The sequence below is a fragment of the Ctenopharyngodon idella genome, chromosome 16 (assembly GCF_019924925.1).
Source record: "Ctenopharyngodon idella isolate HZGC_01 chromosome 16, HZGC01, whole genome shotgun sequence".
NCBI lineage: Eukaryota > Metazoa > Chordata > Actinopteri > Cypriniformes > Xenocyprididae > Ctenopharyngodon > Ctenopharyngodon idella.
The window spans coordinates 34,852,501-34,867,686 of NC_067235.1; the positions used below are offsets into that span (position 1 = coordinate 34,852,501).

General features: G+C 36.6%; 1 protein-coding gene across 2 annotated transcripts in view; it reads right to left on the reverse strand.

Moving 5' to 3' along the window:
* The window catches only part of cmc1 (C-x(9)-C motif containing 1), a 7,185-nt gene extending 526 nt beyond the window's left edge, over positions 1–6,659 (reverse strand). The window contains exons 1-4 of one of the 2 annotated variants that reach the window (XM_051865843.1): positions 6,493–6,659; positions 5,985–6,077; positions 963–1,053; positions 1–25 (exon numbers count right to left, since the gene is read on the reverse strand). The exon at positions 1–25 is cut by the window's left edge and continues 526 nt beyond it. In XM_051865843.1, coding sequence (XP_051721803.1) covers positions 1–25; positions 963–1,053; positions 5,985–6,077; positions 6,493–6,511 — 228 coding nt within the window. In that variant the 5' untranslated portion in view covers positions 6,512–6,659. The other variant, XM_051865844.1, reaches the window with a different exon arrangement.
* Positions 6,660–15,186: the final 8,527 nt, after the last annotated feature.

A 15,186-nucleotide genomic window follows, 5' to 3' on the forward strand; every position in this document is an offset into this window, starting at 1 on the left:
CTCGAAGAACGCAGGATCCTGGTAACTGTGAGAGTGAAGAACCGCCACAACAAACACATTCAAACACGTACAATAGTTGATGTTGCTTAAAGGATTAGTTCAGTTCAGAATGAAAATGTCCTGATAATTTACTCTCCTCCATGTCATCCAAGATGTTCATGTCTGTCTTTCTTCAGTGGAAAAGAAATGAAGGAAAACATTCCAGGATTTTTCTCCATATAGTGGACTTCACTGGGGTTCAACGGGTTGAAGGTCCAAATGTCAGTTTCAGTGCAGCTTCAAAGAGCTCTACATGATCCCAGACGAGGAACAAGAGTCTTATCTAGAGAAACCATCGGACATTTTCTAAAATAAATAAACATTATATACTTTTTAACCACAAATGCTCATCTTGCACTGCTCTGTGATGCTCCACGCATTACATAACCCCAGTGAAGTCCACTATATGGAGAAAAATCCTGGAATATTTTCCTCAAAAACATTCATTTCTTTTCCACTGAAGAAAGAAAGACATGAACATCTTGGATGACATGTGAGGAAATTATCAGGACATTTTCATTCTGAACTAATCCTTTATCTAGTGTAGTTAATGTTAGCGAATGAAACATTATTGTGAAGTGTTACTGAAATCATCTTCGTTTCAAGAACTTGATTAATATTTTCATGTTGTTAGAGGACAAATATCACTAATGTTTGAACTGCAAATATCATGAAGCGACCTGAATATTTCTGTTATATCACGCCAAAAAAGGTCAAAATGCCAGATATTTTAAGAGACTTTGACACAATCACAAAAGTTTATTTTTGCAAAAAATGTATATTTTTTATGATCTCTGCTGGATGGTGACACCAACTAGACCATTTTGCCCTTAAAAATGTATCATAAAACCTCACATTTATTTTTTGAACACATGACTAGGTCTGATGAAGTAAAACAGAGTATGAGGATGATGAAGGCTTACTGGCGCGTCAGACACTCCTTCAGCGCGGCGTTCTCTTCTCGACACTTGAACACCATGAAGAAGCCGGCGTCTTTACAGCAGCGGTTGAACACTGAAAACGACAGAAGAAAATCTTGAGTTTGAGTTTGTTTCTCTCTCAAAACCCACAGACTCAAATACTGGAGATCAATGGACTCAATCGAGCACAAATGAGCCTGATATTCCATTAAAACTTTGGAAAAATATTAATGTTTCAGTGTTTCTGAAAGAGTCTTCTGCTCATCATGGCTGCGTTTATTTCATCAAAAATACAGTAAAAATTGTAAAATATATTATTATAATGTAAAACAGCTGTTTTCTGTGTGAATACATAGTAAAGTGTAATTTATTCCTGAATTTTCAGCATCATTACTCCAGTCTTCAGTGTCACATGATCCTTCTGATATGATGATTTGATGCTCAATTATTATTGGTGATCAATTATTAATAATCAGTAATTTGATGATAATCAGAAATGTTTCTTGAGCATCAAATCATCATATTAGAATGATTTCTGAAGGATCATGTGACACTGAAGACTGGAGTAATGATGCTGAAAATTCAGGAATAAATTACACTTTACTATATATATTAACACAGAAAACAGCTGTTTTACATTATAATAATATATTTTACAATTTTTACTGTATTTTTGATCAAATAAATGCAGCTTTGATGAGCAGAAGAGACTTTTAAAACATTTAAAAATCTTAAACACGTGAAGTATCATGTGACCATGTTTGCGCTCTGTCGGTCAGACACTGACATCTGTGTAACGCATGTTTGTCCTAAAAGCAGATGAAACTGTACATGAGACGCTGACTTGAATTCCTCTGAAGAAGCTTATTGAAATAAAGCAGAAGATGGCGTGAGCGTGTGAAAAGGCTGTTGAAGGGTTTGTTATCAGGGTCTTCTGTCAAGCATTAATTACGCCCCGCTCTCCCCCGACTCAAAGCTCCCAGAAAACATCATTGTAATTACTTGTCTCTGACTGATTATGGTCTATCATCTGTATGCAGAACAGATTGAGCAAAACCAATTCCAGAAAGCACAACCGTGAGACTAATCTAATACATATAAAGCTCATCTGACGCCTCGGATGCATAAACATGAAGCAGGACGGATGTTTCCACCAGAAACAGACCGACAACCGACGGAAAACACTGAACTAATCCAACAGGAAACTCACAAAAAACATTCATTTCACTAAAGACAATCAATATTAGTTGAACTTCCAGATACGCTTATGTTTTACCTCGCTTTACTCAATTTCAGCACTAAAATAAGTCATGAAACACAAAGCATTTCAGTTTAGTCATTAAGAACCGGACGGATTGATTGGCTGATATGGTTTGGATTTCCTGTTTTAAAATGTTTCAGTGAATGTTCATTAAATATTGTGTAAAATTAGTATTTATTTAAATTCAGCAATTTTGTGTACACATTCTTCAGTATCATTTTATTTTTATATATTTAATTCAGCATTTGTTTTATTTAAATTCAGCAAATTTTTGTACACATTCTTCACTATCATTTGATTTTTATATAATTAATTCAGCAATTTTTTATTTAAATTCAGCAATTTCGTGTACACATTCTTCAATATTATTTTATATTTATATATTTAATTTAGCAATTTTTTATTTATTTAAATTCAGCAATTTTGTGTACATTCTTCACTATCATATCTCTATATATATATTTTTTTATATAAATCTATCTATATGAACTATCTATATTTATATAAACATTTTTTAAGGAATATCACACAAATTTCTTTCTATAATTAACTGTAAACATTAAACCTCTGTTGTGCAGCAAAAAAAAAAAAAAAATGAATTTGCCAAAAATTAAATTGTTCAAATTTCATGCGATTACATTTTTTAAAAAGTTAAATCATTAAAGTTTTATGCGTTCATTTGATTAGCACAGTTTTTGATTTACCATTGCTTTTGATTATTAAAATTAAATTAAAAACGGTCATAAAACCAGAACATTTTAAACAGAAAATTTGAGAATTTTGGAAAACATAAAATGTATATCATAGGGTCATACTTTATAATTTCCACAAAACTGAATCAATTTTAGTTCATGACATTTAAATCGGCAACAATGTTCAAGTTATCGCAGAAAACCAGAACAGTTACTTTTTGAGTAAAAATAAATAAATAATAAAGTTACTTGCACAGTTAGTGAGCGGAAGCAGCTCATTAAAGGGACTGAGAGGTGGATCAAGTTTGATGAATGATTATAAAGACGAGCGTTATTTTCTCTGGAATAACGTGCTCTGATCAACACGTCCATGAACAGCATCAGATGAAACGTGAGTCGAGAGCATGTGGCAGTTCAACTGGCCTGAAACTCGTTCTGCAGAAGAAGCCGGCTCTTCTCGCTGTGGTCAGAGTAGAAGTAAAGCAGCGCTTTGATGGAGCTGTCAGGTCGTGTGCAAGAGCAGCCGCTGCACACCAGAACATGCAAACCTGCGGCCGAGGGCCGGGCAGAGGTGTGAAATCGATGAGCAAACTTCTGGAGGGGGTTTCCACGACACCATCAGGCGAGATGTGCAGGTGTGGAGAGAGACTACAGCGCTGGAGTACAAACAATCACAGAGACACAACAGAAGAGAAGAGCAGCGCGTGACGCCAGCGTGAGTGAGTGTGTGTGTGAGAGTGTGAGAGTGAGCAATCAAAGCAAACACACACATCAAACATGCATCTGCGCAACACACTGCTTCTAAGACGCAGTTTCTTAATGCAATTTTTTAACAATCATTTCAAAATGTCTGCATGGTTTGAACTCATCATGACCGCTTAACGAGTTCACATGACATTCGATTCCCAAACCAAAAAGCTAATAATTAAGTAAATCGAATATAACCTCATTTATTCATAGTGATGTATCTTATAAACTCACAATTAAAGTATGATATCTGTTGCTCTGCGTGTTTCAGAGTGAAGCGTGGCGTCTCTTCAGAGCAACTCGGTTCACTTTATTTACATTCACAATTGCTTCATTTCCAACAGAATTCACCAATATTCTGCCAAAATAAAAACTCGAGGATTTGACGTGTTTTAAAGTGTTAGTTCACACAAAAATGAAACTTGTCATTAATTACTCACCTTCATGTCGTTCCACACCCGTAAGACCTTCGTTCATATTCAGAACACAAATTAAGATATTTTTGATGAAATCCAAGAGGTTTATGACTCAATATCTATAATCAACACTTTCAAGGTCCAAAAAGGTACTAAAGACATCGTTAAAACAGTCATGTGACTGCAGTGGTTCAACCTTAATGTTATGAAGAGACGAGAATACTTTTTGTGCGCAAAAACAAAACAAAAATAACCACTTTATTCAACAAATTCGTCTCTCCCCTGACGCAGGTGACGCAGTATCACAGTGAAGCTTCCGTGTTTGCATCTAAAAACCAAATCTGGTCACGTGATCAGCACGACGCATGCGTGTGATGCTGACGCAGGAGCCGGCAAATAATGAGCCGGCGTTCTGACGTAGAACCTGGAAGCGCTGGACGGAAACAACGTATGAGAATGACACAGAAGAGAAGAGATTGTTGAATAAAGTTGTTATTTTTGTTTTGTTTCTCGTCTCTTCATAACATTAAGGTTGAACCACTGCAGTCACATGACTGTTTTAACAATGTCTTTAGTACCTTTCTGGACCTTGAAAGTGTTGCTGTCTATGGACGAGTCATAAACCTCTCGGATTTCATCAAAAATATCTTAATTTGTGTTCTGAAGATGAACGAAGGTGTGTGGAACAACAATTATTAATAACAGAATTTTCATTTTTGGGTGAACTAACTCAAGGTGTGAATGTTTGGCAGTGAAGAATTGAAGACATAAATGTCACTGTTGTAGTAGGTGTAGTACACTGCTCGTAGGCGTTTGGTGGTTGCTGTAGGCAGGTGTGAAAACCTTCACAAGTAACTATTTCCATCAGCAGTCGAGTCTTTGCTCTCTGTCTCACTGCAGGAGAAATATCAGAGATTTTCATATGAAATGTCATATCGCAAATCTTCAAATAGCAAGATTAAATAAAAAGATTAGGCCAATCTGTTTACTTGTATGTCACGTGACCATTAACCAACATCAGAGAACCATGAACATGATATAAAAGTATTGAAATATTACCTTAAAATCTGAGGGGGACTTTTACATCTAACAAAAGTTTGTGAATCCATGAGCTTCAAAGAGCTCTACACGATCCCAGACGAGGAATAAGAGTCTTATCTAGAGAAACCATCGGACATTTTCTAAAAAAAAAATAACAATTATATACTTTTTAAGCACAAATGCTCGTCTTGCACTGCTCTGTGATGCTCCACGCATTACGTAATCATGTTGGAAAGGTCACGCGTGACGTAGGTGGAAGTACCGCGGTAGGGCGAAAAACTCCATCTCATTATTTGTATTGTAATTTATTATTAAATACCAAAAACTTTTGATTACAAAAATGTTTATTTTGAGGTTTTAACTTTGTTTTTACTCTCATTGCAATCTCATTCTTAATCATCACTGATGATTACATAAATACGAGCTGCGAGTTGAGTCTTTTGTTTCAAAAATAACTGTTGTGTAGATATTTGGAAAATAAAACTATATGTGTGTGTTTATATATCTCAGCGAGGCGTCACACACACGTGACGGTTCACTCGAGGTGATGCTGCCCGTGTAGACAGCAGACAGCGAGATGTTCACTACATCAGAGGCCAGCGGCTTCTTCTGACCCGTCACCTACTCTCTGCACGTTCAGAACTCACTGATCAAGAGGAAACCCGAGCTGGAGATGATGTCATGCGCAGGGGTCACGGGTGGCTCACTTCCTGCTGCCATCTGCGCTTCAGTGTTAAAGGGTTAGTTCACTCAAAGATGAAAGTATCAGTTGCTCTCCCGCATCAGTTGTTCACCCAAAACTGAATGAACTATGACCTTACGGGTTTGGAACGAGAGTAAATGATGACAGAATGTAAACCCGTCGTACCATCCACATGCTGGACGCATCTCTCCTTGGCTTTCTCCCGCATCATCTTGGGAATCAACACGTCTTTCTCCACGTGCCTCAGGTGCGGCTCCTCTGTGGAGTCAAAAATAATCATGTTCATATGAATGAAAACATTGTCAATGATCAATAATAATGTTCATATGAATGAAAACATATAGTCAATAATCAAATCCTAATAGACACTTCACTGAATCTCGTGACTGACAATGAAGTGACAGCTGTACAAACCCTAGAAGAGTCATTTGATTCATTCATGTTAAATGATTCATTCAGAATAACTCCTGATGCCACAGTCTGTATCTACAAACGATCAAAAACCTATAAAATGCTTTTAATGTAACAAATACATGACATTTCTTGCATCTATAAGCGCGTATAATGATCTGGGAACAGTGTTGTGTAGTTGTAGTGTTGTGAGGTAATACAGCTGACATTTATACACACATCCATAACAAACATTCCGCCGGAAATTAAAATGTTCCTGTACCTGCTTTAGACGGCTCCATTTACACTTCAGTTACTGATACTAATTACTAGAATTTTTACTGTTATAAAACATTAATCTGTGTCCAATGTCACCCTCTGCGCAGCATGTTTAGCGCGAGACTGTTTCAGCCACTTCCGGTGACGACACCAGCACGAGCCACTTGAAAGTCTGGTCATTGTAGTTCTGCGGTGCTCAGAATGAACTACACACCGTCACGACTGAACTCTGAGTGATCATTTGTAGTTCGAGACACAAATTTGGCTGGTGAAATAAGGGGAAATATTTATAATAATAATAATTAAAGTTACACCATGTCGTAATTACCGTTATTTCATTCTATATATATATATATATATATATATATATATGTGTGTGTGTGTGTGTGTGTGTGTGTGTGTGTGTGTGTGTGTGTGTGCTTGTTTTCATGATTTATGAAGATACAAATTTGTATAAAGACATGGGTATTACTCTGGTATTACGACTTTAACATCAAATATGAGGACATTTCATTTATTTAAAATAGCTTTAAAAACATACTAAACAATGTTTTATTAAAAATGTAAAAATGCAGACAGTTTTCTGTGATGGGTAGAGTTAGGGGTAGAGCTAGTGTAGGGGGAGAGAATGTACAGTTTGTACAGTATAAAAACCATTACGCCTATGGAGAGTCCTCACTAAGATAGCAAAACAAACCTGTGTGTGTGTGTGCGTGTGTGTGTGTGTGTGTGTGTGTGTGTGTGTGTGGGTGTGTGTGTGTGTGCGTGCAGAAACACAAAACTGAATTTAAATAAATCCAAATATTTTCAGTAAGGACACAATAAATATAAATAAATCATAGTTGAAATGGCTTCAAAATGGTAACGAAACGGTCACTTCATAATTTTTAATCACAAACTGAAATGCAGTATTGCTACAGAAGCTGACTACTGTGTGTGTTTCATATTTTCGAGGGTCTAAATCATCTGGATCTCAGCTCGATTTTCCAGCAGTTTTAAGGTCACAGATGAATGTACGAGAATAGGAATATAACCTGAATTCTGGAAATGTTGGGACGTTTTTTAAATTTGAATAAAATGAAAACTAAAAGACTTTCAAATCACATGAGCCAATATTTAATTCACAATAGATCATAGATAACATAACAAATGTTTAAACTGAGAAATTTTACACTTTTATCCACTAAATGAGCTCATTTCAAATTTGATGCCTGCTACAGGTCTCAAAAAAGTTGGCATGGGGGCAACAAATGGCTGAAAAAGCAGGAAATTTTGAAAAGATTCAGCTGGGAGAACATCTAGCAACTAATTAAGTTAATTGATATCAGGTCTGTAACATGATTAGCTATAAAAGGGATGTCTTAGAGAGGCAGAGTCTCTCAGAAGTTAAGATGGGCAGAGCTGTGAAAGAGTGCGTAAAAAGATTTTTACGGAATACTTTAAAAATGTTCCTCAACGTCAAATTGCAAATCTCATAATCTACAGTGCATAACATCATCAAAAGATTCAGAGAAACTGGAGAAATCTCTGTGCGTACGGGACAAAGCCGAAGACCTTTATTGGGTGGCCGTGGTCTTTGGGCCCTCCGGGACTTATCGGCATGATTGTGTCAATGACATTACTAAATGTGCCCAGGAATACTTCCAGAAACCACTGTCGGTAAACACAATCCGCCGTGCCATCTGCAGATGCCAACTAAACCACTGTCGGTAAACACAATCCGCCGTGCCATCTGCAGATGCCAACTAAAGCTCTATCATGTAAAAAGGAAGCCATATGTGAACATGGTCCAGAAGCGCCGTCGTGTCCTGTGGGCCAAGGCTCATTTAAAATGGACTGTTTCAAAGTGGGTCAGACGAGTCCAAATTTGACATTCTTGTTGGAAATCACGGATGCGGTGTCCTCCGGGCTAAAGAGGAGGGAGACCTTCCAGCGTGTTATCAGCATTCAGTTCAAAAGCCAGCATCTCTGATGGTATGGAGGTGCATAAGTGCATACGGTATGGGCAGCTTGCATGTTTTGGAAGACACTATGAATGCTGAAAGGTATATAAAGGTTTCCAGACGACATCTATTTCAGGGAAGGCCTTGTGTATTTCAGCAGGACAATGCAAAACCACATACTGCATCTGTTACAACAGCACGGCTTCGTTGTAGAAGACTCCGGGTGCTGAATTGGCCTGCCTGCAGTCCAGATCTTTCACCTATAGAGAAAAATACGTCAAAGAAGACCACAAACTCTTCAGCAGCTGGAAACCTATATCAGGCAAGAATGGGACCAAATTCCAACACCAAAACTCCAGAAACTCATAACCTCGATGCCCAGACGTCTTCAAACTGTTTTGAAAAGAAGAGGAGATGCTACACCATGGTAAACATGCCCCCGTCCCAACTATTTTGAGACCTGTAGCAGGCATCAAATTTGAAATGAGCTCATTTTGAGCATAAAAATTGTAAAATTTCTCCCTTTAAACATTTATGTTATCTATGTTCTATACAATAAAATATTGGCTCATGTGATTTGAAAGTCTTTTAGTTTTCATTTTATTCAAATTTAAAAAACGTCCCAACATTTCTGGAATTCGGGTTGTAAGAAATGTTATGAAAATGTGCTTCTGTAGACTGGAATAAGTGTGTGTTAACACCTGTTGTAGTGCGTTACCTGCCGTGAGCGTGCCATTCTCACATCACAGCTTTAATGTCTAATCCAGTTGTGCAACAGCAGGTGAGACGCACCGCAGGTCTGTCACTGGATGTCTGTTTCTGCTGTAAACACGTCTTTGCTGCTGAATTTCCCACACTAGTTTAAAGCTCATGTAGCGGTTAGAAACATCTAAGAGCGTCTCATTGCCATCAGACAGACCAAACCACACACACACAGCTCCTCACCTCAAAGACAATCAACAGAGAATCTCATCAAACAAAGGACACGCACATGCAAGTGAGTCCCACACATTAACATACATGTGAAGAAAGAGACGCACTGGAGCCAAGAGAGACAGTGATTTCACCAGAAAGATGTTCTAAGAATAAAAATGTTCCAGTTTTTTACATTAAAAGAAAAGTGAACGTTAAGGGAACATTCCATTGTATAAATAATGTTTTATGAGAACATTATTAAAGACCAGGTAACTCTGAACCAATGTTCTATTAACGTTACTGGAAGAACGTTTGTTCATAACTTTGAGAGAACCTTGACAGAACGTTCTGAGAACGCTTCCAGTGAGCTGAGATGCTATTACTTCAACACCTTTAACGAGGGATGAAAGGAGGATTCAGAGTGAATTCACAAGTTTTGGTTTGTTTTTTATTCCCCTGCTGCAAAATGATAAAACATTCTTAAGACATTTTCACCTTTTGCTATTTTTGTGCAGCCTGATGAAGACAAACAAACAGCTGATGTTACGTGACCGCTTTTATCGTTGTTCATCTTGTTGGTGATATGAAGAATAATTCACTGCTGCAGTTTATATACAAACACTTTCCTGAAGTCCAGTCAGCATTATTTCTACAGCGCTTTATACAGTACAGATCATTTCAAAGCAGCTTCACAGTGAATCAATAACAGGTAAATAAAAGAATCAATGATGCAAACTTCATCAAATATGAGACAAATTCAGATTCTGCTAGATTCTCAGTCAAGGTTCTCTTGAAGTTATGAACAAACATTCCTCCAGTAACATTAATAGAACGTTCGTTCAAAGTTATCTGGTCTTTAATAATCTTCTCAAAACGTTAGCACAAAAACATTATTTATACATCGCTCATGGAATGTTTAATGTTTTAGTTTATGTTCATCTAACGTTTTTTAAATGTTACTACTTGTTTCAGAACATTCAGAGAACATTCAAATGTAACGTTCCCATAATGTTTGAAGAATGATAAAATAGAACATTCCCTTAATGTTCACATAACCAAGAAAACATTTTTAAAATATTAAAAAAACTGGTCATTTTGAACGTTCAGAGAACATTAAGAAATAACGTTTTTATAACTTAATGGGAATGTTAGGAAAACATTCTTTCTAGAACATATTTTTGTCAGGACAGAAGACAATAGAATTCAGTGTTGATTTGATTTAGTTTATAATAGTGTAAAGTTCATCATATTATAAAACAAGCTTAATTCAGGAGTAAAGCAGCTCTAAAAACACAATGGTGTCATTATTCAGATCGATTCAGTTTAGTTCAGTAACAATGTTAATTTTACAAGTTCATCAATTATTAAATGACTTCAATTCCAGCTGTAAAGCAGTTCTACACACTCTTAGTAAAAAATTTTTTTAAAAAAAGGTTCTAGAACTCTAGAGTTCTTGACTTTTAAAGAACCCTTTATGCCAAAAAGGCTCTATATAAGGAGAAATGTCTAAAATGATTGCATAATGCTTTCATGTTTAACAGGTTATTTCAATTTTTCTAGTGATAAAGTATGTTTAAAAGCTGCTTAATTCATAAAATTAAATTTAAATATGAATTGAAACATTTTTTTGCATTTTTGCATTGATGAAGAACCATTGTTGCTTCCCCAAAGGATCTTTCATTGATCAACTCTGAAAAGCACCATTTTTTTTCTTAGTGCGAAGAACATTTTTCCACTATAAAGAACCTTTTGAGCATTGGAAAGTTTCAATGGATATTAAAGATTCTTTGTGGAACCATCGATGCCAATAAAGAACCTTTATTTTTAAGAGTGAAGCGCCTGATAGAAACCTTTAAAGTTCTATATAGAACATTTTCTTCTAAGAGGAGTGCAAAAGATTATCATGTCATACAGCTCAAAGTTTTTGTGTTCTTTCTTTTTGTGTCTCAAGAAACCCAACCTTGACCCGTCAAATCTATCTAATTATTATTTCAAATTACCATTTATTGCCAAATTACTGGAAAGCCTTCCAGCTTTTCTAACTGAAAATAATATCTTTGATCTCTTTCAATTTGTTTATTTACCCAATTCATAGTACTGAAACGGCCCTTGTAAAGGTAGTGAATGACCTACTACACTCTGTCGACTCTCTGTACTTCTACAACTTGACCTCAGCTCCCCCTTTGATACTGTCTGTCATGAGTTACTTATTCCCCACTTCTCTCGAGTGTTGGTCTTTCTTGGTTTTCCTTCTATCTCTTTGATAGACACTTTTACATTTCACTGTAAAAACATTTCTACTGTTCCCCTGAAGCAAGGTGTGCCTCAGGGTTCTGTTCTAGGTCCATTATTATTCCTCATCTACATATACCTCTGGCTCAGACTTTACATCACCATGGCTAGAGAACAGATTTTATTTTGAATTGGAATGAGAATCGATAGTTTTCTTGCTGACACATGCAGTTCACATGTTTCACATTAGTTGTGTGTCCTCTATGAGGCATTACTTGCACATCTTCAGCAGTCTAGAATCTAGAATCATGTTACACGACTGATTGAGCATCCTCACCGTGTGTTTTTGGACCGTGTGTGTGGACTAATTAGCAAAGGCTCACCTGGACCTCCAGCGAGTCTCTCAGTTGGATGGATCTGTGACACCTGCCAGAGGCTGTGCACCTTTGTGTTTATTTACTCCATCTGACACCAGGCAGCCTGCAACGGAGAGTTTAATAACATCACATCCCTCTCCCGTCAGAGGTTTGCCAAAGCCGGGATGCGACCCACCGCTCCAATATACCCCAGCAGCAGCAGGCCTTTGTGATCCTGGCAGAGGAAGGTTAGCAAAGTTAAAACCTCTTATACTACGGCTCACTGACCGGCCAACTGCGGCGGGAGGCTCTGGATCCCGCCGGCAAATGTTAAAGGGACAGGACAGGAGATCCGTCAGGAAATCAGACCACAGTCGTGGAGATGCCGTCCTTTCTTCTGTGGTGGGTTCTACATTGAAAGAGTTATGGTGGTCAATATTTCTTGTGGCCTGTAAGAAGACCATGAACTGCTTTAAGGATGTTACTCCAACTTGTAAACAATGGTTTGATATAGTTGAAGAATTTTAGTAATGGAAATTATTTTAAGGATGATTTCAACAAAGACTTGAAAAAATGAGTATATAGAATATAAGGACAATCTCAACTCAGAGAACAGTAATTGATGATATGACTGATTAACCCCAATTTATTTTCTACACACACACACACACACATAATACACTCTAAAAATGCTGGGTTAAAACATCCCAAGTTGGGTTAAAATGGACAAACCCGGTGACTGTGTTGTTTTAAACAATTTTTAAACAATAGTTGAGTTAAATAAAACTACCCAGCACACTGAGCAAATATTTAACCCAACCGCTGGATTAAAACAACCCAACTGCTGGGTTTGACCATTTTCAACCCAACTTGGGTTGTTTTTAACAAAGCAAAGACCTATTATTCTGGTTTAATATCTGATCCAAAGACAGCGATGTTTTATCATTGATGAATTTTGCAACATCGACATTGTTATTGAAATAAACTGAATCAACATTGAACTGAATTGATCTGAACAATGACTCTATTGTGTTCTGTAAAGCTACTTTACAATAACATTGTAAAGTTAATCAATTATGAAACAAGTTCAATTCAGATATAAGCAGCTCTACAGAAGACAGTAGTGTCGTTATTCACTTTTAGTCAATTTTAGTTTCTGACCCTTAACTCAAAATGTACAAATCTGCTCTGAACTCAGCTTGCTCTGGTTTTGTCTTTGCTATGATTAACAAATCAAGCAATAGGCCAAAAGCGTTATTTGAGACAATAAACAAGCTCTCATGATATAGCTTTAGATGAGCTTTGCTGTTCTTTCTTGAATCATATACTGGAAAACACAGCATGTCCACCGGTGTTTCTCTGATGAGGCCGCTGAGTTTAGCTTTTCTCCGATGAATCCATCTCCTACTTCTCTGCCATTCTGTCATCTCTGCACCTATTTCTCACTTCATGAATGGATCTCTTGCCTCTGTTTCATTCTCTTTGCCACTTAAAACAGCTGCAGTTTCCCAAGTTCTCAAGAAACCCAACCTTGACCCGTCAATTCTATGTAATTATCGTCCTATTTCAAATATACCATTTATTGCCAAAGTACTGTTTCCTCCTAGCTTTTATAGCTGAAAATAATCTCTTTGATCCCTTTCAATCTGGTTTTCGCCCAATTCATAGATTGATTGATGATTAAATCTGGCTCTTTCTCTATACTTCTACAACTCAACCTCACCTCCACCTTTGATACTGTCATGATTTACTTATTTCCCACTTCTCTTGAGTGTTGGTCTTTCTTGGTTTTCCTTCTATCTCTCTGATAGACACTTTTACATTTCACTGCAGGATTTTCGATCTCTTACTGTTCCCCTGAAGCAAGGTGTGCCTCAGGGTTCTGTTCTAGGTCCATTATTATTCCTCATCTACATAAAACTCTTGGTCAGATTTTACATCGACATGCTATAATTTCTATAATAACTATAATTTCTAAACTGATGACACCTGTAAGCCTGCTCTATCCACTCAAATTGATAAAATTTCTGCTTGTGTGAATGAAATAAAATAACTGAATAAAACAACTCCGCAGAAACAGTCATCCATGCATTAGTTTCATCATGTCTTGACTACTGTAATGCCCTTCTCATTGTCTTACCTGCTAGCTCCATTGCCAGATTGCAACATATTCAAAACTCTGCTTCAAGAATTCTCACCCACATCACCCCTATTCTGTTTGATCTCCACTGGTTGCCAATGTCCTATCGTATCAAGTACAAAATACTACTGCTCACTTTTAAATCTTTACATGGCTTGGCTCCCTGCTATCTTTGCAATCTGCTCCTCCTTTACACCCCGACTCGATCACTTCAGCCTTCTGTATTTGGCCAATCTACTAATACTCTAATGAGAGTCAGCTGACATGTCGTTGCAAATTAATGAGAATAAGTTGACATTTAGATGCAAAGTTACTTATAGATAGTATGTCTAAAGTGGACTGGCCGCATCACAAGACAGATTGTGGATTGATATCATTCAGAATATTTCATCCTCATCTGCTTGAAGATATTCCAGTAGGACTGGAACCTGTTGGAAAACAATCTGTATTTTTACAATTTTATAAAACAAACAAATAAGAATAAAACAAACAAGTATTTTAGTGAAGCATGTGCTTGGCTAAATATGGAAGCTTGTTTTTGCCACAGAATAAAAAAAAAAAAAAAAAAAAAAGGTAACTGCAACTTTTTGTCTCACAATTCCAATTTTATAACTCGCAATTCAGATTATTTTTTCTCTGAATTGTTATATAAACTCACAATTCTGAGGAAAAAAAGTCAGAATTTGAAGATATAAACTTGCAATTAGAAAAGGTCATTTATATCTTGTAATTCTGACTTTATTTCTTGCAATTCCGAGTTTATACACTGTAAAAAAAAAAAAAAAAAATCAGAACTTGTTACATTTTTTCTTTTTTGCATGGGCTTTTTTGAGTTACTTAGTTGAGATAATTTTTTTTTATATTGTGTCAGTTCAAAAATATTGGACAAATCAGTTGGATAAACAGTAAATAGTAAAAACCAACAACAAAAAACAGTGTAACTCGCAATTTTGACTTTTTTTCTGTGCTATTGCGAATTTATATCAGAGATATAATTGTGAGAAAAAAACAAGTTTGAATTGTGAGAAAAAGTTTTCATTCCGTGGTGGGAACAAGCTTCCATTGTTAAGAACTTGTCTTGAAACAGAAACCTGAAAGTTTGGGAAACCTGT